This window comes from Patiria miniata, unplaced genomic scaffold (genome assembly GCF_015706575.1).
Source record: "Patiria miniata isolate m_02_andy unplaced genomic scaffold, ASM1570657v1 HiC_scaffold_5, whole genome shotgun sequence".
In the NCBI taxonomy this organism is placed as follows: domain Eukaryota; kingdom Metazoa; phylum Echinodermata; class Asteroidea; order Valvatida; family Asterinidae; genus Patiria; species Patiria miniata.
This window is the reverse complement of record NW_024037072.1, coordinates 499541-523329: the sequence shown is the minus strand read 5'-3', so window position 1 is coordinate 523329 and position 23789 is coordinate 499541. Positions and strand designations below refer to the sequence as shown.

At 40.0% G+C, this 23789-nt stretch overlaps 1 protein-coding gene across 6 annotated transcripts in view; it reads right to left on the bottom strand.

The window, feature by feature from the left end:
- LOC119741614 (neurabin-1-like) overlaps window positions 1-18433 on the bottom strand; it is an 89614-nt gene extending 71181 nt beyond the window's left edge. For all 6 annotated transcript variants that reach the window (XM_038217434.1, XM_038217435.1, XM_038217437.1 and 3 more), the window contains exons 1-2: window positions 18305-18433; window positions 577-697 (exon numbers count right to left, since the gene is read on the bottom strand). In XM_038217434.1, the coding sequence (XP_038073362.1) occupies window positions 577-697; window positions 18305-18335 (152 nt within the window). In that variant the 5' untranslated portion in view covers window positions 18336-18433. The remainder of the gene's footprint in view (window positions 1-576; window positions 698-18304) is intronic.
- Between the last annotated feature and the right edge of the window lie 5356 nt (window positions 18434-23789).

Here is a 23789-nt window from a genome sequence, read left to right as displayed (position 1 = left end):
ACAGCGCCCTCTGCTGCTCAGACTACCGGTACATTGAAGGAGCAGGCACTGCTTAACAGACAGGAGGGATGTTATTCGAACTACAGAAGCAAATTGTGCCAACATTTTTCATGGCGTGGACGTGCTGACAGTTGGCGCATGAAGATTTCTATTGTTACTCCATTAATTTTGGCAACTTTTTTCTTCTGAGGTAAGCATGCCTTTTGTGTGCTTACTGCTTACGGTTTTCATGAAATAAAAGGAGACATTGTTGACAGGATTCATGACTCATGATAAGAGGGTCAGGGGTTCGAATCCTGTTGCTGGCAATATGTTGTGTCCTTGGGCAAGCCACTTCACCCCCACTTGCCTCTCTCCACCCAGGAGTAGAAATGGGTACCAGCATTAGGTGGGAGTAACCTGCAATGGACCGGCATACCATCCAGGGAGAATAGAATATTCTTAGTTGTTTCATGTCACATATTGGCTCGTGACAGACTTTACTGTTACTTTTAAAATTAATCTGTTAACAGAAACTGTGCTCAGCAGGCCTATGACATTGGGCCAAGTTTCCTATTAACTTTGTGCATTACCTACCTTCCATCTCTATGAGCAGCACCGTTCTCAGTGATTGTCTTAATGAAAATACCAAGCTTCTCCAGTCCTGCGTCAGCGCCCACCCCCATGCCGATAATGCTGAGGCCCAAGCCGTCATCACCTGCAATTAAACATGGCCGAACCATTTAGTGTCGACGGGGAAAGGGGGGGGGGGGTGTTCTTATCTCTAATACACAATGTTCGTCTTTTCAAAGCCCTCAGGTATTTGTGCAGACCGTTTAATGTGTAACTGGTTCAAAAAGCTTTGTGGAAACTGGGCTACCTAATTGGTTTTTATTTTAATGAGCCTCCTGTACTAGCAAGTGTGAAAGCTGCCAAATATGTGTGTGTGTTCATGAGTTGATCGTTTACCAGTTGATCCAAAGCCAAGCGCCACCTATGAATCATCCCAGGTGGTGAAGTGGCGTGGGCGAGGTGAAGCCTAGTTCCTTTTTATACCGGTAGCTCCATGGTTATACTAGGCTGTTTTTGGTGTTTCCTAGATTTCAATGTTCTAACCAGTGCTGTTTAATGTTTGCGGCTGACTGGAACAGGAACAGGTTGTTTTAAAGTGCTTCTTCAAATTGCCAACTATCGTAAAATAATACGACATTGGTAGGTATAATAATAAGACATTTATGCCTACCACAAATCGTACATGTACATGTGTAACTACTTTGAAAGTTTAAAACAAATTTTGGAAATAAATAGGAGTTGTCAACATTTTCAACCATATGTTAAGTCCTTAAAATGAAGTGAGTGAATGTTAAAGTTCATCAAAATATTAAAAAAAAAAATATCTCTTAAACTCATTTTATGAGATCCAATCACTTGAAATGATTCCATTTTCAAGTGCTATAAATATGTCAGCAGGAGACCACAAGTCCACACTGTCCTAGTTTCCTGGATATCATTTGAGCCAACCCCAAGGCATCCATTCAATACTGACATTTGTCAATTTGGTCAACAATGTCCACAGATATAAATAAACCCTTCATTTCTGCAATATTATACTGCCTGTGCATTGGTAAATCTTTTGCCTGAATCCAAATGTTTCTGGCGATGACTTGGAATGAAAACGCTGGTTGATTGGGCACGCACTGGCCTGGTGGCATACTTAGCCCCTCCATGATGGGCCATGGCAGGTATAGTGGCCTAGCTCCATGGTTGAATTGAACCCTTGAACCCAGAGCTTGATCCAAATTGTGCCAAGTGCCTCGCAAACTGCCATAATCTGTAGAGCACCGGGGTTGATATAAACCACCCAAAATGCCCTCAAACAATCATGTGACCCTATGTTGCTACTAATTACTTCACGGAGAATGGTCTAGAAAAAACAACAAAGATGGTGGTTGTACCTTCAACTAAGATTAATTTCTATTTACCTCAGTTTGGATGTCAAAAATGCATGCAAAAGGGAAGTCACACAGAACGACGAAATACAAAATTTTCTACAGACTTTTTTTCCCCCCACTTTTAATGGCACACATGGAAAGTAAAAACTGAGGATATCAGGTGATCTGAGGAACAGTTGCACGACCGCTCAGACTAACACAATAAGATAAAACTCTATATGCAAATCACCAATTTCTGAACTACTCGTTAGCCAGCACTATGCAACTGCGTGACGATGGAGAGTGCTTAAACACACTTCTGACTGACCCCTCTTGAAATTTTGATAACCAATTAACATCAAGGCGATGCTTGATTAGAAACAGATGATCTCCCTCATTGGCTGATCAGAGTCTATGTGACAAGGGGAATTCAACATCATGTATGACAAGACTCAGGATTTGTGAAGTGACTGTAATAATTCCAACACTCTCTACATAATCCGATAATAATGTTTCATAATAATGGGTTTCTTAATACCAGGAAAACCCCTTGGGCAAATGTTAAGAAGATCTCTTTGAAAAACGCCTGCCAGGTTTGGTCAGCAACTGCAGCGATAACGAGCATCTTGACTGGACAACTGATCACCCTCCCCCTAAGCCCCGCGGGGAGCAACACAAACACATCCGCCAAAGGAATCCTCATCATTTGCAAAATGTAAATTGGATTAAGCACGGTATTAAGTCTCGGTCATTGATCTGCCGAATCCTAAACACAAACTTGAACTTCCCCCGTCCTGTCCAAGATCCCAATTCCACCAGGAACTGATCCGGCCTGGACACTATAATCGTCAACCAAAAATTCCGGCCTCCGGTCGGACATTCCAGTTTTCTGGGTTTTGTGGATGCTACAATTGTTTACGTACGTACATCTGACCAAGATTTGAGGGGGAGTTAAGGCGCTGATTCTAGAATGAGATGGACGCCGGTCAATCTTTTAATAACATTGTATCAGATGACAGGATTGTATCAAGTTGTTGCAGCTGAGGGAGTAAGATTTCAGAGTTTGAAACATGGACATATTTGGCCTGATGAAAATAGGCAGGAGAGTCATATTTTAAAAATGAAACTATTCAAGCAAACTTCTCAGAAAATTTGCATTTAAGATTGGCTTCTATGAGTAATGAGCGATATTAAACTACATTCGGTCTGTCATGAGCTAACATATTTATAGAAATGCTGCAAATTCAAGAATGGAGATTTGTTTCAAAACACACAAACAAGAGTTACGTATGTTTCCAGATTGGACTGGAATTTCCTCCAGCGTGTATCAAATTAGCCACAATTGTTGCAAATCTTTTCACATTTCAAGAAATCCCTCCAAGACAGACTCTTATGAAACACACAGACAGAGCTATGTACATGTAATCCCATACTGGCCTGGATAAGACGGAGCTATGTAATCTCACACAGGTCTCGATATTTACATATTTCAACAAATAAGTAATGCAACAAATAAATCCCCAGTTGACATTCATGAAAACAGCTACGCCAACAAGATCTAAATTGGTTTTCTGAATGTTTCAAACAAAAACCTTAAGTTTAGTTTCCATGCAATTTCCTCCAGAATGAATACAGAATTTATGGATGCCCAACTCTTAACAGTCCTTAGGGGCAGCTTCATGTAGTTTAGTAAATCAAAATGCAATGACCCAAGCCTCTTAAAGTAAGTCTTCAAAACATGTTTACTCAAGAAATCTCCTACTGGGACTTCATTATTCAACTTACGCTCCCCGTGCTCTTCAACAAATTCAATTGTTTGTTTCTTGTATGTTTTATTCCACCCCCTTCCCCCTCAAAACAAACTTATTTCTTCTTTTTTTTGGGGGGGGGGAGGAGTCTACAACCCTCGGGATTTTCTTTTTCATTTTGGGCACAAACAGAGACGCATATTATTGATACTGAGTGTGGGGCAGGAACCAGCCTATCTCGGGAGATGGAATTATTATTGGGCCGCAAGTACATTTTGTAATTCAAAATATGTAAAGTAATAATTCTATAGAGAAATCTGGCGGCAGCCATTTTCTGCGGTGGGCCAAGGCTTGCGTGAGTCGCACTCAGGTAGAGCACACGCACTCCGGGCTCCTTCGACCAACAGGAATACAAAAATGCGCATGCGCCTCGTCTTTAAGAATGCGCACAGCATGCGCGTGAGCGTGACACGACCGCAGTAAGAGCTTCTTATTCTGGTCGCTGAATTCCAGCATAACTAAACGTGGGCTGATTCTTGTTCGGTTGATGTCTCATTCAAAAGTGAATAACTTCAGTAATGCTAGAAAAAAATAACAATTTCAAAAAGGAATCTGTTTTGTTTTTTTGATGAAACTCGAAAAACAGCACGAAGAATGCAACTTGAAACCGACAAAGCTTAAATTTGATGAATAATGCAAGTGATGTCTGGTCAATTTGCATAGATTGAAGCTTCTAACGAGCTTGGAGATACAAACAGTACCTCAAACTCTTTGGCAGGGTGGCGAGAGTTCAATTTGTCAGAGCCGGCCTGAAATGAATAGTGATTTTTATTTCAGCTATAAGAGAAAGCTTCATACATGTAACTCTGCTTCTTAGATTTTTCCCTCATCTCTGCATCAATAAGGCCAATAAAGCTTGAATAAATTGGTCCAGTTTATCAGATTTCTGTGAATTACTGTGGTAAATGGGACCAAATGAATACTGAAGACAAAATACCTCATTCCACCCCCCCAAAAAAGGGGAAAAACTCAGTAAATAGAAAGACGTGGTGAAATTCAAGGATGAACAGTTGCGAAATGACAGAAGCAACTGTGAGCTAGAAATTGTCACACTGCAAAATCAGTGGGGAATAAAACACCAGCGGAACTTCTAACCTGCTACTTGGAAACTGCTAATACCGGTACAGTAACCATTAAACTGACATGCTGTCACAATTAATTGCAGATTGGATGGCAACCAATGTATTTTTGTTTAAACGTGTGAATCAAAGCATGAAAAAAAATAAAACCTGCAGTCAATGAAAAAGTCACCACAGATGATTACTCTGACTGTTGTAAGTGTGGTCCAATGGTTGGGGTGTTCGACTGGGTGCAAACCCTGACGGGGCCAGGAACATGGTGTTTGTGTCCTTGGGCAAGACACTTTACTACAATTGCCTCTCTCCACCCAGGAGTATAAATGGGTACATGTACCTGTGAAGGTAGCGACCAATTTGTGCTGCAGCTCGAGCTGCTGCAGACAAACAATCGTCACATTCCAGATGAACAGAGATAAACATTTTGAAACCTTAGATATAAAGCGATATATACAGTGTATGCCGAAGCACAACATTACAGTTAAAGAACCTTTGGGAGACCGGTTATTGTCTTTTCTAGAACTTAAGAAGACACCGGACATTAGGGAGACATTTTTGATGTCTCCCTAAAGTCACGGCCCCCCCCCCCCCCCCCCCCCACCCCCCCCTCTTCAGAGGCAAAATGTTAGTGTCGCAATTAGGTTATATTTGTTGCTCGTGGTCAAATTAGTATAAAATACCAAAATTTGTGGAAAACGGATTGGATTAGGGCACATTTAAGTTGGAAACATTTTGTGCACAAGTCTATGGGAATGTCTCCCAAATGACCCATCGCCGGGAATTATTATTATTACCGCCATTATAACGAATTAAAACAACCAAACGCCCCCCCCCCCCAACAAAAAAATGTTTTAAGAAATTAACAACCAAAAGAGAGACCAAGCAGAATTATTTAGTAACCATTCCGAATGAGTTGAGAGTACACTAAGGTCAGCAGTATTGTTCCCTAAAATAATTATGAAAACTTAACACTGGAATCGGACAAACGTACTCTGGTGATAGCAGCTCTAGCCTGAATACAAAATACAAAACTGAAAATAGAATTTCTTTAATTCACTTGTTGTTAAACAAAATCCTACGTTGACAAGTACTAAAGTCAATTAGACATGCGAAGGCAAAAAGTCCGCAGCCACTAGAAGGAGACTTGACAATGTACACACGTTAATTAGACCAACTGCAACAAGCAGGCCCTTGCAAAATATGCATCAACAACAACGTGTTGAGAGGCATATTCACGTAAATGTACATACATGTACATGTAAAACCCTGTTGTTATTTTTTTTATTAAGGGCTTAGTAAAAAAAAATGAGGAACCCCATCATATTGGCACTGTTGTGCTTGCTCATTTGCCAACATGCACTTGGTATGGCCATACACGGACCATAAATTCCTGAAGCAATTTGAGTGGAAAATCAAGCTGAACTGATGGATGTGTATAACAAGGCAATTTAACACAAAGTGTATGTATCATTTACACTAATGGTTGCAATCCAAGGACACAATTATAAAGAGACAGGGCCAATATGTCAGCTTGAATTATTTCTTATAGACGGTAATAAAAAATGACTCATGCTTCCATCCCCTAATGTGGAATGAGACCTTATTTCCTGTCATAATGTGTCATTCTAATTAACTTCACATAATTTACTTTCCATTTTCCTTGCCTTTTTAATGTTTTGTTTTACCTCCTGCAACTTGTCCAGTTGTGGTTAACACAAATGCTGGCATATCAACACCAAACCAAACACAGGCCAATTTCATGATGCTGCTGAACAGTTGGTAAAAAGGTTGCACTGACCATTGTAAAGAAATGTGCTAACCTTCTATGTCATGTGGATATACTAATGGTTACGCGCGCATGGAAACTTCTATTGTTACGTCACTGATTTAAGCAACTTTTTCCTCTGAGGTAAACTTTCGTGTGCTTACTGCTTACAGTCTCCATGAATAGGCGGAGCCTCTGTGAAGCAGAAAGTTGTGTGCTTAGCAGAGCTATGACATTGGGCCCTGTTCCTTTTCCTAGCCAATTCCTTAATAATTCAAAAATTAACTTTGTCATGGGGGGGGGGGGGGGGGGGGGGGGGGGGGCAGCAGAATCTACCAACCACTGTACAATTAGTTTTTACACTGATGTCTTGTGAAAGTTCTGAACCCAAAGCACATGAAAAATGGATGTGCTGTTCTTGTTAAACTTCAAATTTCAAAAGCAAGATGGCGAATAAGATGCTTACTTTTCCCACTGACTTTCCACGAGGAAAAGTGCTCTTAAAAACATCCAAGTATAAACTATAAATGAAATAACAAAACTCTGTCCAACTGGATTGAAAACATTGTAGATGTACTACATGTATGCGGAGTGTCTTTACATACACGTAAACGTGATTTTTAGAAAAATCTGTGATTGATCTGATGAGATTTGAAGGGGGCCAAAGCTAACAAAAATGCTGTTTTAGGGTAGAGAGAGTGTACATGTACATGTACATCACCAATCTAGGTGCAAAGTGTCTTCTCCCATCCCGTCCCTAAGCAACACATCCAAATGTTCTTACCTCAGGATGGCTTAAGGCATCCTTTCATAAACATAGCCTGGGATAGCCTTTGTGGTGCATAACCCCATGCACCATGCATGCTATCCAGACTCAAATCCAGGCTAAGTCTTAAGTGGTGCTTCGGGAGGCTTATCACATCAACATCTTCCATCTTTCCCTTGACCTGAAAAGTTTACAGACAGCCTTGCGGATGTTTTGGCTTCCTCGCCCTTTTTGCTGCGACACAATAATCGTTTCCTCACCATGGGCCATGTCACGACTCACGAGAGATAACTTTCACGTCCTTGATGGAATAAGCCCTCAGGCGTACAGTATGTTCTCATTCACACCAACGCTAAAATCCCATCCTCTTAAAATGTCTATTTCACTAATTAAAAAAAAAATCTTCATACCATGTTAGTGCGTAGAGTCAGATCTGTTTTGAAGTGAGGAAAAGAAAAAAACCTTTTTTCACATGTTGAGCAAAATATTCATAAAGCCCAGGATAAGACCAAGACAGCATCCGATTTCTGCTAACAAGCTGTTCAAACTTGATGTTTTGTTAGTACGATGTAAACTTGATATTTTGACGTCCACTGTTTATTACTTTTTAATTTTAGTACCTTTAAAAGTAAAAAAAAACTGAACAGTTTGATTTGAGAATCGATAAACATTGCATTATGAGAGCACAAAGTACCCGGTAGGCCTATGCCTGAGTGTGGCACAGAGAATGCTTGACTTGTTTGGACTGAATGTGTATAGCCTACAATACTTGAGAACAATTCATATGGTAGCAGACCAGTAAATAAACTTCCATAGACCCCAATGGTAAATGCTCCCACTTCAAAAATTCGGGAAAAATACTCACAAATCTCCAAGGTGTTCGAGACACACATCAAATTAAAGCTTATTTCATCATCTTTCATTTTCTTTTCAATTTTCGGGGGGTCAACTGATGACTTTTAGGAGAAATTTCCATCTGAAGATGATCACCCCTGAAAATAGTCCTGAAGCCCATCGCCATTTTGAAAAACGATGCCTACACTCCATTGCAAAATAGAGCGCTTTTAGGGTCCACATTACATCAAAATTACACAGAACTGCAAGCTCCCAGTCCTGTGCACGGCTTCCACCCATATTTTTTACAATCCCTCAAGTTCATGGCCCACAGCATGCTCAAATACCGAAGATTTTGAGGGCATGCAAATCGTGATTTGGCCAGCGCAGGCAATTTCGGACCGATTTACTGGTCTGCACCCATATGAGCCTGGGCGCACCCTAGCTAATGGCCTTTTGTGTGTCCTTCCAATGAGTGTAATGTTTAACATTTTACTGCAGAGGTGTAGTTATGTATGGGCTCCGTGCGCCAACGAAAGAGGGCGCGCTTTTACCACTTCTGAGAGCCCCTTGGACGGAACACCACGTGTGCACTGTAATTCTTGCGCGAAGTACGCACGACTTTTTTGTGCACAAAGCCAAGCCACAGCGTCTTCGCGCATGAGCGTCCCGGGCGCGTGAATACGTTCAAATACGTTCGAATTTAACTTGCAATGGTCTCCCAGACTAATCCCCGACCCCAATAACTTTGGATCATTCGAAATACGCAGTGGATGGATCGGGAACCAGTCTAGGTCACCCCCAACTGTCCTTTTCTGGCCGTTGATGGGGTACTTGTGCACAGAGCCCATAGAGTCCACAAAAAAGCCAAACTGACATTGTACACAACAGAACCATGATTTTTTTTTGTACAGAAAAGCGTTCAGTAACATCAGAAAGTGGCACAGCAACTGTAACGTTGTCTTCTAGAAGGTGATGAAAAAAAAATGGGATAAACCATTTTCATATTTTAGTCCAAACAAGCTTTGGACTAAAAGTGCATTATACCGGTACATGCTCAAGATAGCTCAATGTTGATTGTGCTAGGTCACTTCTCCTCTGTAGCTGTGTCTAATTTCTTCACTGTCCTCTGAACACAAAACCAATATCCAGTGGCATGCCAACACTTCCTAGGCTATGTCCACAAACACACCCACGTGATAACAACACTCAAGTCAAGTATACTCTACACTCGCACAGACTTTTTCTTGAAAAGAAACATCACCCTCAATACTACATAAACACGCCCCCACGGTGATCCTGAATGACATAAGTGACTATGAGACTCATCCTCTGATTTCAATCTTGTTTTTCCTCAGCTTCAAAACGATAGGCACCTTTCATAGATCAAAACGCTATCTAAGGTTACTCCGAATATAAACCGGCAGACGGTCGTGAGTGATTAGACGCTCACAAGTTAAGGATGGCTTCTATACTTATCTCTTGTATTTTGTTGCTTTGCATCAGTAATATTATTCAGATGGCTATCCAGTGATACAACCCTACATGTAGAAGTTGTTATTTAAAAATAACTAAACCCAAACCGGGGAAAGATGTTTGGTCCTGACAATAAATCCACAGACATGATATTTCTGATTTGTCGTCAAACCACAAACCACATCTGACTTGAGTTGTACTTAAAAAATGTTGTCTCAGGCCTACTAGGGTTTCACATGTGCGTTTGCTTCCAAGAAGCAAGAGGCAATTAGACATGTTTGTTTTGACAGATTTCAGGTGATAATTTCCACCTGCTCAGCTCTTCAACAATTAAAGAAGTCTTTAAAAGGTATCCGTTTTTCCATCAATGTGTGAAATCCTATGCCTCTGTATATATATGTGAGAAACATACATGCTTGGACACATGGAAAATGTTCTTCAATAGCAGTGCGCCTTGCATTTTACTGTGAGGGGGCACTTGCATGTGCCCACAGAGCCATACACTGTGGATGCAATAAAAGTCACCTGTCTTTTATAAAAAAAAATTTTAAATTAAAACCAAGACTGCAAAGCCAGTTATTTGACACATTTTCCCCAAATCTAAACTGATTAAGTTTCAAATAACGTTTAGCAAGCCAATACTGATGACTAATGACTGATATCATGGTATACAAATTACTGCCATACAGATAAGTCCCAACCCATACCCGTCAATAATTAACCATCTTAATTGATTGTTATGGGCAATATGTATAAACACAGGTGAATCGGTCCTCAACTGCAGGCCCTGCGAATGATTGATTGATTGGGCAAAATGTCAATAGAGATAACCTGGTCGATAGCCTCCAGTTCGCTGGAGAGAATTGGCTACCGGAAAAACTACCTCCGAGACAAAAGCCTAAATTGGGAAATTGGGAAACTAATGAAATCTGCAAATCAGCAGTAATTAAGCAGCTGGAAGGGTAATGATATCTAAATGTATCAATATACAAATATTGACTGCTTTGAGTGGTATAGTGAAAAACTATGCTCCCGAGGTGATCCATGGAGCATACAAATGTAAATACCAATGCCATCACCTCGGGAGGCTAGGTTCACTATACCATGCAGTCAATATTTGTTTCATAACACCTCACCCACAGATTCTGCTTGATTTAAGATATTTAATCGATACATTTAATCTAGATACAATTAAAATGTATTTCTATTTCAATACGAAATGAGTTGAAAATTTCCTTTTCCAAATCTCCCCTTCACGAAATGTTTGAACCCAGCTCTGTAGCGCTAGCGCTTGGGAACAAAATGCACAACACGCACACCCGTATGCATTGCACACAATACCGGTTGATATGCATAGTAGTTTGGTTGCTATGCGTATAGTCTTTGTGGCCGTGGACATCAATATAGCAAAAATAGCAAATACCATGTGACTCACTCTCGACCAATCAAGAAACATAATCTGTGGGTGAGATGTTATAATATGAGCTATGTTGTGTTAAATGGGACAAATATTGGACTGGTTAAGTAAAAACATGTACTACAATTTATTACTTTCTAATGAGCATAAGAAGAAATGTTTTTCAGATTCACATGTAGATCATGTTATTCGATTGATTTTTATGGTGAGGTGTTATGCATGTAATATGCGCTATTTTTAAATTTAACAAATGTAATGGACTGGTTAAGAAAGAACATGTACTAGAATTTATTACTTTCTAATGAAAACGAGAGGAAATAATTTTAAGATTGATCTTATTTCCTGCAGAAGGTTTGGGAACAACTGTAGCTTCGCTGATGTTTGGAAATTGACTGGGAAAGACATAGATGCACTTGTAAGTGGGGAGGCCATGGGTTCGAGTCCCATCCATGAGAGCATGAGTGTTTAGCGCCAAGACCTACAATATGACTAAACAGATCAAAGTAAAGATCATACATCTTACAATGTAAAATCCATAGAGGGGCAAGAACTGGCTGGTGGTTTGCAGTGCTGGCATACATGATACCCAAATGACCCAAAATCAGAAAATGATCAAAATCAGAACAAAAAGTCAGTGTAAATGTTGAGTTAGAGTATGATCAAAGTCAGATTGCTGTTTTGCCCTAGACATCACCTGCTAATTCAGTATCCCAGAAAAGATTTAATGTGTAGGCCACGCGGTGTCATTTCATAGGGCCAATAGGTGGCCGGCCACCTCATGCAATGATTTAAAGACCCTGCAGCATTTGTGCCAATAAATAATGATTTTGAGAGAGCACTGGGATTTGGATTTCAATCACAGAGGGGAAAAATTGTCATTTGAGATGATTGAAAATTGGCCATGTGGTCTTTTTACAAATTCTCCAGTTATTTCCAGCGACAAGTTTGAATCAAACATTTTATTAAAACTCGTCGGCCAAGCTTTGCATGGGAGCACAATTATAACCCGAAGGAACAGGAAGTTCTTGATAGTTTTACATGTAGGATACAACAATAAAGGAAGGTTACTGTCCTTACAAAGTGACTATTTCAATCAAAGTTCTTTTCTGCGATCGAGGGTTGGAGTGATGAGGTTGGATGTTGGGTAAGGTGATGGGGCTGGGGAAGTTTGAGTTGGGTTGAAAACATGGTGGGGCTTGTCTGCTCTATTATGTTCCCACACAGACGACCAAAACGAATTAAGGGGAGTTGGATTGGGTGTGGTTTTGGGTTGGGTATTTATAGGATGGAGTATGGTAGTTTGGATGGGGTAGTGGGAGAGGTGGGGGCATGGCAGTTGCTACTAATGGCAGCCTGAAATTGTATAGAAAAAAACACAACAGTCACAGTTTATTCTAAATTTAAGTATGCAATGAGGATTCATCTTCGATCACTTCAGGAAATAGAAATGTATTTTTAGGCAAAAGTTGAAAAAAATAACGTGGGAATTTAACATCTGTTTGTGAATTTTTTTTCTTCTTTTGAGAATGAATAGTCCAGATGCTGAATCAGCTAGAAAACCGACAAAAGAAAGGTGAAGCTGAAATGTGTCATTATTGTTAATTCTGACATTGTATTTTGAACACAATTGTGTTTGAAAAAGAGCAAGAGGGAAAGAGGGAAGCTGTATTTATGGAATAAATGTGTGCTTGGCTGGTTTTAAACACTCTGCTTAAGACTGGTTGGAGTCTGGATGCTGATAATCGGCAAGGGTAATTATCAGCATTCAGACTCCAACCGGTCTTAGTTTCTGCATCTCTTCACAATTCATACTCATTACGATTTCAATTGTCCCAAATAAACTGCAAGTACAACAGAGGGAATGAAAACACAAACTTGGTAGAAACATCACCTTCCTCTTCATCTGAAAAAAAACCCAGTCACTGGCTTTCCTGACTTTCCTGAAAACCTAAGCCAATGTTTCTCTTTCTGGAATGCCATAATCCAAACAACAATTTGCCTCAATTTGTCAAGAATGTCCAGGAGATCAAATCCTGAGCAGAAACTGACAGCAGATATGGAGCAGCCTTTACAAGGGCACGCAAGAGGTACCCTCTCCTCTACCAGGCAAAGATCCTGGCACTGGATGCAGTTTTCAAGGTGGGTGTCATGAATTGGGATGTGGCCTAAAAAACCTTAGATTCGTATCACTTTCTTGAAAATATTTTTTTTATAACTAACATAAAAAACATACCCCCTCCAAAAAAAATCCATAGATGACAACATGTCTGTTTACTAATCAAGTCCTTAAAACCGGTTTGCTCAATTTTTTGGTTCCTTTACAATTTTTCAATCTGCAACTAGATCCTAAAGTTGCAAATTTGACTTCAGCTGCAAAAACTGCTTACTGATGAAGAGTTTCAACACAAAGTAAAGACTAAGCTGAACCCATTAGAAATCAGGAGAAGCCCAAAGGTACAGAAATGACCTGAGGAGTTTGGCAGTCTCAAGACACCTGACAGGTGCGATACTTGAAACCGAAGATGCAGGTCTCAAGACATGTGGCAAGTGCCATTTGTGAAACGTGATGGAAGTCCCAGAAGACATGGCAAGTGTTGTTATTGAAACACATGATGTACCAGTAGCTTGCAGAACACATGACTGAAAGTGACATTATTGAAACTCATGACACCTGTCCGAACACTTACATCTGACAAGTGTCATTTTCTGAAACATGATGCAGATTGAAGAAAAAAATGACAAATGTTATTACCAAACACATGACAGAGGTCTCAGAACACATGACAAGTGTCGTTACTGAAACACATGACGCGTGTTATCCTTGAAACACATGACAAGTGTTGTTACTGAAACACACGACAAGCCTTGTTATAAAAAAACACATGACAACTATCGCTACTGAAACACGTTTCAGGTTTCATTCTTGAAACTTTTGAAATGGCAGCATCTAGCGCAGCAGATGGTGTCTATGGTGCTTAAATGGCCTATTAGTTACACATGTAAGGAGTAGCCTTTATTGGGATTTTTTACATTTGAAAACACTCGTGTCATAATTATTTATTTCATGAGATATGACGCGCCTTCGCATGTAGGTCTTAGAATGCTAGGATAAGTTAAATTGGAAAGTGCCAGCATAGCGTTTCACAGGATCTGGCTCAAATTACGCCCGGTTCCAGTACCTCCAAGTAGAATGAGTCCGGACTTATCAATCCCGTCACACCTTCAAATGTTTGCCACTTCCAATTTGCCCTCAGATTGAACATGGGAAAGATGTGCCAATTTCCCCAACAAGAAAATGAGCAACAGAAAACTGAAATCTTAGAAGGCAACCTCCCATGCAATCCCACTCAACGTGAGGAGACAACATCTTGGTACACCTGCTGACAATGGTAACACAGAGAAGGGAGGATGCTAGGGATGTGTCTTGGCCATCACAAGAGTATGTCAAGGGGCTGGGCTTACAGCTCTACACATCCAAAACAAATGCTCATAAGGTTGGAATCATTCTCATTTCTTCAGATTTGCTGACTCTACTCATTGTGTATGGGCTTAAAAAAAATGAGGGTAGGTATGGACTCTGTGCTTGGACAGTACCGGTAGATGGCATGTAAACCCCATAATTTTAGGTAAAAATACCATTTTTGTTTAACAGGAAAATACACTTAACCTAATCATATTCCATCTTAAAGGGAATATACATCATTTGCTTTTGCTGTAATTTTCAGAAATGGATGGAATTGGGGGGTTGGAAATATATAGCAAATATAGTTACACTGACTTTTTTGAGGTTTTGGGTTCGAAAATGCTATAAAAACCAAGAAAAACGATCATTTTCCTGTAGTCTGGTTCCCTGACTCCATATAAGAAGAAAGAGAGCAGTTTACATACATTGGGGAATTGTAAGGTCAGGGAACCAGTCTAGCTTGCTCGTACCCGTTCATAGGTTTGTAATCGATTGCAAACAAGTGCGATGGTCAATTGGGGCCAGTAATTGAAAAAAAGCCAGTTGTTTCCAACGCTGATCGGCCGATCAGCGTTGGAAATTGATACAAAAATATCACTTTTCTTGAAAATGACAGTATACCAGGTGCCATGATTTTACAGAATGCTTTACACTGTCATTCACCAACAGTCCAGCAAGGTATTTCAAAATGATTTGGTAGTTTTATTTGTTGATGTTTGCAAATGTTGTATTTTCCCTTTAACGACACATCATTCAAATGAAAGGTCTTGTTGCCCCCTTTAATTTGATACCACATTTGAGGTTATGGTGCTTGCAATTCTGAACATTTTAATAAATTATCAATTTTTTCAGCCATTTCCACATTTTCATGGAATTGCCCGCTACATGTAGGTCTATATCCGCAGCGGAGAGGTGAGCTGAGACAGGCAGGTGGAGGCTTACACATCTACCTCCAGGGAGTAAGTAAGGGCCAGAGGCAAGGAATTGAACCTGTAGCCTGGCAAGATTGTCCATGAGGAATCAGAAATGCTGACCAGCTGGAAAAGTGTCCCCTTCAGCAATAAGGTAAAAAAATTCCGGGAATGCATCTTTTACAGAATTACAGCTGTCGATTGTTCAATGTTGCATTGCTGCTAAGAATTGTTAAGCAGGCAACCAGCCAAACCAGACAATGAACAGCTGTGTAGGTTGGTTGGTTGTTAACCAGCTAAGCAATTTTCATTGTAACTTAGCAGTATTAAGAACCTGCCTCCCCCTCCTTCCTTCTGGGATTTTGATACAAAGTCCAGGGACTTAGGACCGTCATTCAGTTACCAGGAAAAGAGAAATTCAAAACTCCTTGCAAGGTAGCCAGGATGAAGGGGAGTATCTGGGATTTAAAAACGAAGGTGTATCGTGGATAATTCTGCCTGACTTCCGGGTACTTTGCCATTTTTTTCCAGTGCCATAGGAAGAGCAGTGAAGCCACACAATGCCATCATGAAATCTCTCGGATTTCCTCAGTCACAAGAGTTCACAGTTCTTTGCGACGACGTGACAACATACATAAGTGAGTTATGACCGGACGTGGTTGGAATATGAAGGATTTCGTTCGCAGGGGAATAATTCCTCAAAGTGCAACTGTGATCATGTTTTGAATTGCGAAGATTATCGTTACTTTCCTGTTAAGTTGTAAGGGTTATTTCTTAGTAAAAGAAACAAATCCATCAGATCTGAGATCCTTTCATGGAATCTCAAAACTTTACGGTCTTGCAGATGTTTCCTGTAATTTTCTTTCTAGAGAAAGTGTCAAACGTATCACATGCATTGCATAAACTGCAAACTTCCAACGCGTACTCATACATGTACATGTATGCACCGTTATAGGCCTACACACTGTGATTTTAGGACAGCAATTTTCACCCTATTTAATAAATCACAGCACTGACAGATTTGCAGGACCATCGAGGTATGAAAATATTGCTTCTATTTCCAAGATGTGTAGATTACTCTGAGAGGTGTGAAGAATTAATCATTTTCGGCAAAGGAATGTCCCATCAATTTTTCAGCTCAAAACAGGGGGAAAATAAATCTGGCAAGATTACTGCTGTGGCAATATGTTTCAGAGAGACCTGAGCATATTATTTCACCAGACGACAAACTTTAATCCTGCTGTGCTTCAATAATTCCCTAGGTTTGTAATTTATAACAAGTCTGAAGTTCATGTTCGCCTACATGTAAGGTATCACAACTAACTACATTTCTGCTTTTTCTTCCTATTGTTTTTTTTTGGGGGGGGGGAGGTGGGGCTTTTCTCAAGTCCTAGTTTTCACATCTTCTACATCTTCTAGAGCATTATCAAAAAGATTGTGCCTGAAATGTAATTGCAGGCAATTGTTGATTTTTTAAAAAATAATAATTAATAACTGAGGTGACTACCAAAGAAGGGCAGCATCAAATTAGACTGAATGAGCCTGTTTTTAATACATTGATGGCCTTATTGGCCAATTTTCAAAAAGTAATACTTATTTTACAGGTTTAAGAGACAACAGACTTTTGAGTCAATGCATGAGTGGAGTTGAACTGTATTCTGACATCTCCACAATTTACTGAACCAGAATTCATTCCTTTTTCTACATGAAGAGGAGGAAAGAGACAGTTCTTAATTATGTAGCTCGTTAGTTTTATTTCAAGTGGATCTCTTTAAAATTCACCAGTATCCAATAATGTTCCTACTTCATCTTGACTTGTCAATAAGCTGAACATCCACACAGTGCCGCTATCTTCACACAACCACGCATCGTGTACATGTAATGTTATCAGAATGATCGATAAATATACCAGGCAGCACATTCATAACCTATTTCCCTCAATGAGAGCTCAATAACATGAGCATGGTCGGCCCTGGACTCAACACTGGAGTCATCTGTAACCTTGGACTTACAACACACATACATGTGCGTCGCTTGGAGACCGCAATCAATCATGCATGATCTTCGTATCACGCATGCGAATTTAATTCAGTAGCAAAATAATGTCCCACCCCACAGAAGAGGTTATGAATATCTTACATGATACTGTATTTTCTTATCTTAATAATTTGAAAACTTTTTTTTTTGATTCCCTTAAAATGGTTTCAAGACAAATCCGTCGGAAGCCATACATGTATACTGCATGCGGTGTTAAAAACAGTATACAAAATGTACATACCTAAAAAAGTTACATTTATGAAATTGTCACCAGAAATATGCATACTATGTGTGAATAGAAATATGCATGGAGTGGCAGATATTCCCAAGAGATTTCAACCAATTTCTTTAAAGATTACATTTTTGGGGTAAATTTTGGAATATGTTGAAACATTACAACAAACAATCAAGCAATATAATCTCCTGAAAGTTTTGTTTCAAAAAGGGCAGAATTGGAAGGGTATGAGGATCTTTATGAAGGGGACTTAATGTCACTAAAGCCCCACCATCTTCTCTTACAATCCCTCCCTGTAATATTACTCAGCAAATACATGTAGATATATGCACTTAGCAAGTTTCAGTGGAGAACCAGTCATGTGCAATATAAACTGGATAACATTTTAGCTGGTAACCTGTTCTTGCTAAGCTAATATGATGCTGTGCTTAGCACATTCATGCGCTTGGCAGCTCAACCAAATTGGACCCCTATGCCCGGGTTGAACGACTGAAAGCACCAACAGAGTATTAATTATAAGTCATTAATGCTATCTCTAAGAGTCCAGTCAAGCGCAACGACCGCTGCGAATGAATGACTCCGGTCCCAAAGTCAGGAAAAGTTTACCTTTTTCAAGATCCACGGGGAAAACGTCCATTCGCTCAACTCGTTTCTCCAGCTCATACTCCGCCGATGCTGCGATGGGATCGATGTCTTCATTTTTACGGTCGTATTCATGAACTGCCCACGTCGCGTAGACCTAAGAAAAATTAAGAAATACGACATGGGAAGTTGAAAATCTTGTCCTGACATGGGAAATTGAACATTTGTATGCAAAGACGCAAGGACTTCTTTCAGTGTTAGTATGACATGATTATTTCTTGACACAGTATGCAACATGTTGAATTAATCAATTTTGGGGGAAAAACTGTGTAACGTTTACAAAAAATTAGTTTCTTTTTTAAATCCAGTCCTGAATCACTTCCTGCAATAAAAGGTATCATAAACTGAATGCAGGTCTTGGGAAGTGGCAATCATCATTGGATGACATCAACCCAAATACATTAAGGCCGATATCAAACATTCCTATTTGCTGATCAAACTTTGCCGTGAAACTCTGTCCCTTCCCATCAGTGACATGAATTAAACATTTGATGGATCGGGCTCGATCTGGTCATAAAATGCTAAATTCTGAAGCCTCGGGCAATCTACACATGAGACATGCAGAGAACATTGATTGTCGGTCAAAACACGCATCTCCCTCAAGACTGTAAATGCTGGTCAAGAGATATATTACTACAGGCAAATCCATGCTTAATGATGCAAGGTGTTAAGGGTTGGGTTCGTTGGCAACAGAACTGATTGATACAAGTAAGGTGCTAAGAAATACCGGTAGGGTTCGCATTTTGATATGGATGCTCTCTGCTCACTTACTGATGGAGGGTTTAGGGTCCGATTACAGTTAATCAGAAGGTGTGATCAACCATGGAGATTTTGTCTAGACACTGTCAGACAACTTGCATAATGTGTGCCTTTCGAAACACCATGGCACATTTTCTATTACCCTCTGATTTCTTGTATCCATGGGCAATATGTAGTTTGATTCTCAATCACAAAGCAAGCAAAAAATTGTGTTTTATTTTGGAAATTTTTCACAATTTCTTTTCATTGTTTTTAGCCTCTTAAAAATATAGAGAAATAAAGAGAAAAATTAAGGGTGATGAAATCTTTAAAAACGACTTGAAAAGAAAGTTTTGTGTCCATACATGTACATGCATACTCCTCAACGCTGAGGTTCATGGCCTCAACATCTTCTTGGAACAGATTTTAATCGGCAACGCAACAAAATCCTTTCACTTTCAGATGCACTTTGGAGAGCTTACTGTCACTGCTGAAAGTACATCTGCTTCTGCATTTGACAAAATGACACAAATTCCCTCTCTGTGGTCTAACATCCTGTGGAAAACTGACATCACTGTAGACATTCCATGAGACCTTGGAGGAGACATTGGGCTGCCTGAGGGCATCTTCAAGGTTGCGCATCAGGAGATCATGACGTCCTCGTGACTTCCTGTGTGATTCCATTGCAGTACATTGATGCTGAAATAGGTCTATGTTCTTTGCGAGGAGGGATCCGTGATAAATGTAGGGTTTATTTTTACCAGGTCAGGCATGGGCATGCCGTCACATCTGAGTACATCAAGACACGGGCGCGACTAGCTTGCTGTCAACACTAGTTCTTTTAACTCACTCAACATTTTCTGTAAGTAATAAATAACTCATGCCACCAAAATTATAATACATGTAAATGACAAATAAAGGTCTCACAGTACCGGGTACAATTTTTAAAATATGGAATTTCCCTGTGATCTTGAAAACTTATTGACAATTAATTTGACGTTTATCAACTATGTGATTAGTACACCACGAATGAAACTTCAAGATGTACATTCCTGTAGACAGCGTCAGTTTATATTTCCAACGTTGAAGTCTCCAAAAAAAATGTTCCATTCAATATTAAAAGAACACATATCTCAATGCCACAGAGATGTTGACATGACTTTTTCGATCTCTGCATGGCTTGTAATGTATTTACATGGCTGATCATTCCAACACATCAGTGACAAACCAAATCTTATGACGGTCGGGATTTAATAACGGCAGTGTATAGTCTCTTAAGAGACAGCGTCAGAAAGTCATGTCGTTGACTTTCTAAAGTTCACTGACACATTCTTGAAATGGAGTGCCAAATATTGCGGAACTGATCCATCTTAACATGAACACCATGCCTCAACGATATTGCTCTCATGCATCCACAAAGGAACTGCGTTAAATAATACAACAGAGCCAATGCATACACTTTAATTAGTTCCTATTTCAGACTACTCAAGATTAGAAATGTGCAATCAGACAGTCCATATCATCTTTCAAGGCTTTTTGGGGGGTCGCTTTTATTAAAGTGCTCTCTAAAGTGTTTAATTGAAAAATGATCAAGCTGTCCGTTGGACATTCCTCCACCTATAGAGTGTCTGGCGCAGAGTTTGATTAAGTGCCAGATGTAATCTGAACTATTCCAAGATGGCTGCCGCCAAGGTGTCGGTTTGCCATGGAGATATTTTATGATATGTTGAGGAGCAGCGGAGGAATGAATTTGGTGTACAGTTGATAACAATTTCAAATGTCCCCAAGGATGTGTACACCAACCATGCATGGGTTTCTTAATTCATATTCTGTGCAGCTGTTTTCGCCGATTCGTTTTACTCAATTTTCTACGGCATATATACTATTAGGATGAAACAATTTCCTTCTTTTTATTTGAACATTGATGGGTTTTGGACTTGTGTGGATTGTAGTGAAGGCATGCTGTGCATCACGAATGTCCTATGTGCGTCATTCGACCATGAAAGCTAATGATGCATTGCGACAACACGCATCAATGGACTGGACAGACATGCATGATTATCCTGATATCTGATCGGGGTTTTAAGAACTCACAAACAAGAAGGGGAGAGGGGAGAGGGGAGAGGGGAGGGGGGGGGGCACCATTTGGGTAACCTCAGGGTGAAATGCCTGCCTTCTCTGCTCAGCCCAGTACAAGTCCCTTTTACAATTTAGTTTACATGTACTCTTACCAAACCATCTATCTATTTAGGTATCTTTGAATTAAGATTGATAATTTGGAAGATGTTGGGTTTAACAAATGAAAAACTTAATCCATCAACGCATTGAGTCAGTTGCATCATGACCAAGTCAAAGTTTCTTGTCCAGTGATGGATGACTCCAAACACATTGTTTAAGACATGACTTAAAAGCGAGCACCAAAATTGCAATTTTTTCACCGTCTGCCATTGTTTGCTCAAGTCTGCACCACTCCTTTAACAGACATTTAATACCCTGGGTTGGACAATGGGAGTGCACGCTTTCATTACACTCCCAAACCACTATCTATATTATTTTTTCCCCCTCCATCATTTTTCCTTTTGAGTTCCCTTCATTTCTTCCCAGACAACAGCAGCCAAGTCATTTCCTCTCATTGGTCAAAAGTGAATTTTCATCATTTTTTTGTTTGCATTTGCTACATTGTCAGTTCCTTCTTTATTCCAGGACACGTTTTCAACATCTATCATGTCTATCCCATCTCTTTAATTTCAGCTTTGCCATCGTCAATAAATAATTAACTTTAACTTGGACTGAGGCCCCAGTCTGTAGTCATTTGGACAGTTTTTTTGGGTAATATTTTTCTTGTTTACTATATGTTACTATAGTCTCTTCATAAGGCACTGCTTCAGGCTATACTGTTCAATTATCTCATCTTTTCAACACACACATTTCCTTCCATTTTATTGTTTTCAAGGCTTTTGCAAAATTTCTTTTCTGAAAAGACCGATTCAGTGTCCATTTTTGTATCGCCTGCGCACTATTTTCAGACCACAGACAATTTGCTGGGAGCGAATGTGAGAGTGCGGTTAGATTGATGACGTCAATGAGAGGTAATTCTATTGTGCCATAGACCATGATCAGTTCATCAGCCTACTGCATTCTCTTAGCTTTATCTCTCTTCAGATTGCAGATTGCAGGTTCCTTTCACTCTGTTCACTTTTCAACTGTGCAAACAGGTTTTTGGGAAGATTTTAAATGGAGCTACGGCTATTTAAATTAAGCTTGCTGACAATTATCTACTTCAACAAATTGAAAAACGATCTACATGCATGGTGACAACACCACATTCAAAAGAAAGCCTTCACATGTGGTGGACAAAATATGGAAAATGTCCAACACTTTAAACATACGTGATAAATTAAAACAAAAACCCTAACATTGTTCACAAATCTGTCATTCCACAATGCATCCAGAGGTTCGGTTCGTAAATTGTTGTTAACTTCATCTAAATGGTTTATGATTGCCGTTAATTGAATGCATGGCGTGCCCAGCACGCATCCCGGCACGAGCCAAGGCTCTTACGAGGTTCAACAGGAGCCTCTGAGTCCAGGACCTACGAGACCAGGGCTACATGAAGTTGGAATTGAGTGATGCTGAACGCTGGCGGCAACCAATCTCCCCAATTGGTACTAGGTATCTGTGAATGCGATAGGCCTAGGGGATTTGGATTGGGTACCCGTAGATCTAGGGGAGAAGGAAGGAGACAGTCTGATGGTATGTGGACTTTGCACCCAGGCACTCTGCTCTAATTGACAATGCAGGTTCTTGCATGTTCAATGGCCGGAAGAGGAGGGGGGGGGGGTTGGGGAGAGGGGGGACAATTTCATGAAGCTGTCTAATGCATAGCAACAAAGTCATGCTAACTATAGACACAAAAAAACAACGAATTTCACTGCACACTCAACCCTTTAGCTTGTGCAAGGGAAGCTTAGGGAAAGCCTAGCTTTGAAATGGCCTCACTGTCATTGGTGTATTGTAAAATGGATGTAGTTCGATTAGAAGACAATTGATCACGTGATTGATCACATGCGGGTCATTCCATGCCAACTCAACAAATGGTGCACACCATCACCTCTTGGATTTTTTTCTTTTTTGGTGTACTGAAAGATACTTAGGAGAAATGCAAATTCTGAAAATTTGGGGTCTCTACGACTTTTCGTTCTTGCGCAACAGCATTTTGAAATTTGAGGTGGGCGGGGCCAAAAGTGCGTCGCGTCACGAAATTCAATGTTTAAAGGGCCATATATTTAAAACTATACCCCCCAGACATTTCAAACTTGGTAATCTGGGCTATTTTTTGCTGTAGATTTCAAATATTTAAACAGAAAGAAAATAGCTTGTTTCATTTTTAAGTTAAAGGGGCCCCAAAATGGCCCAAAACTCATCTGGACCAATGTTCGGGGGGGTGTAAGTCAAAAATTGAAAATATTTTTGTCACCAAATTTTTTGCCTGTAATAGCCCCCAATTGAAACTACTTTCATGTAAAATCTTACACTTATATTAACTTCATTGAATGAGATATAGCCCTTGCAAAAAGCAAATTGTTTATTTTTACGATAACTTGACCCCCCCAAAAACCAACGTCAGACATTCCGCACCAAATTTTGCTTCACATATGTTTGAGGTTGGTCCTTAGTGAAGTCCTCTGAAAAGTTTCATGTTGGTGTCTAA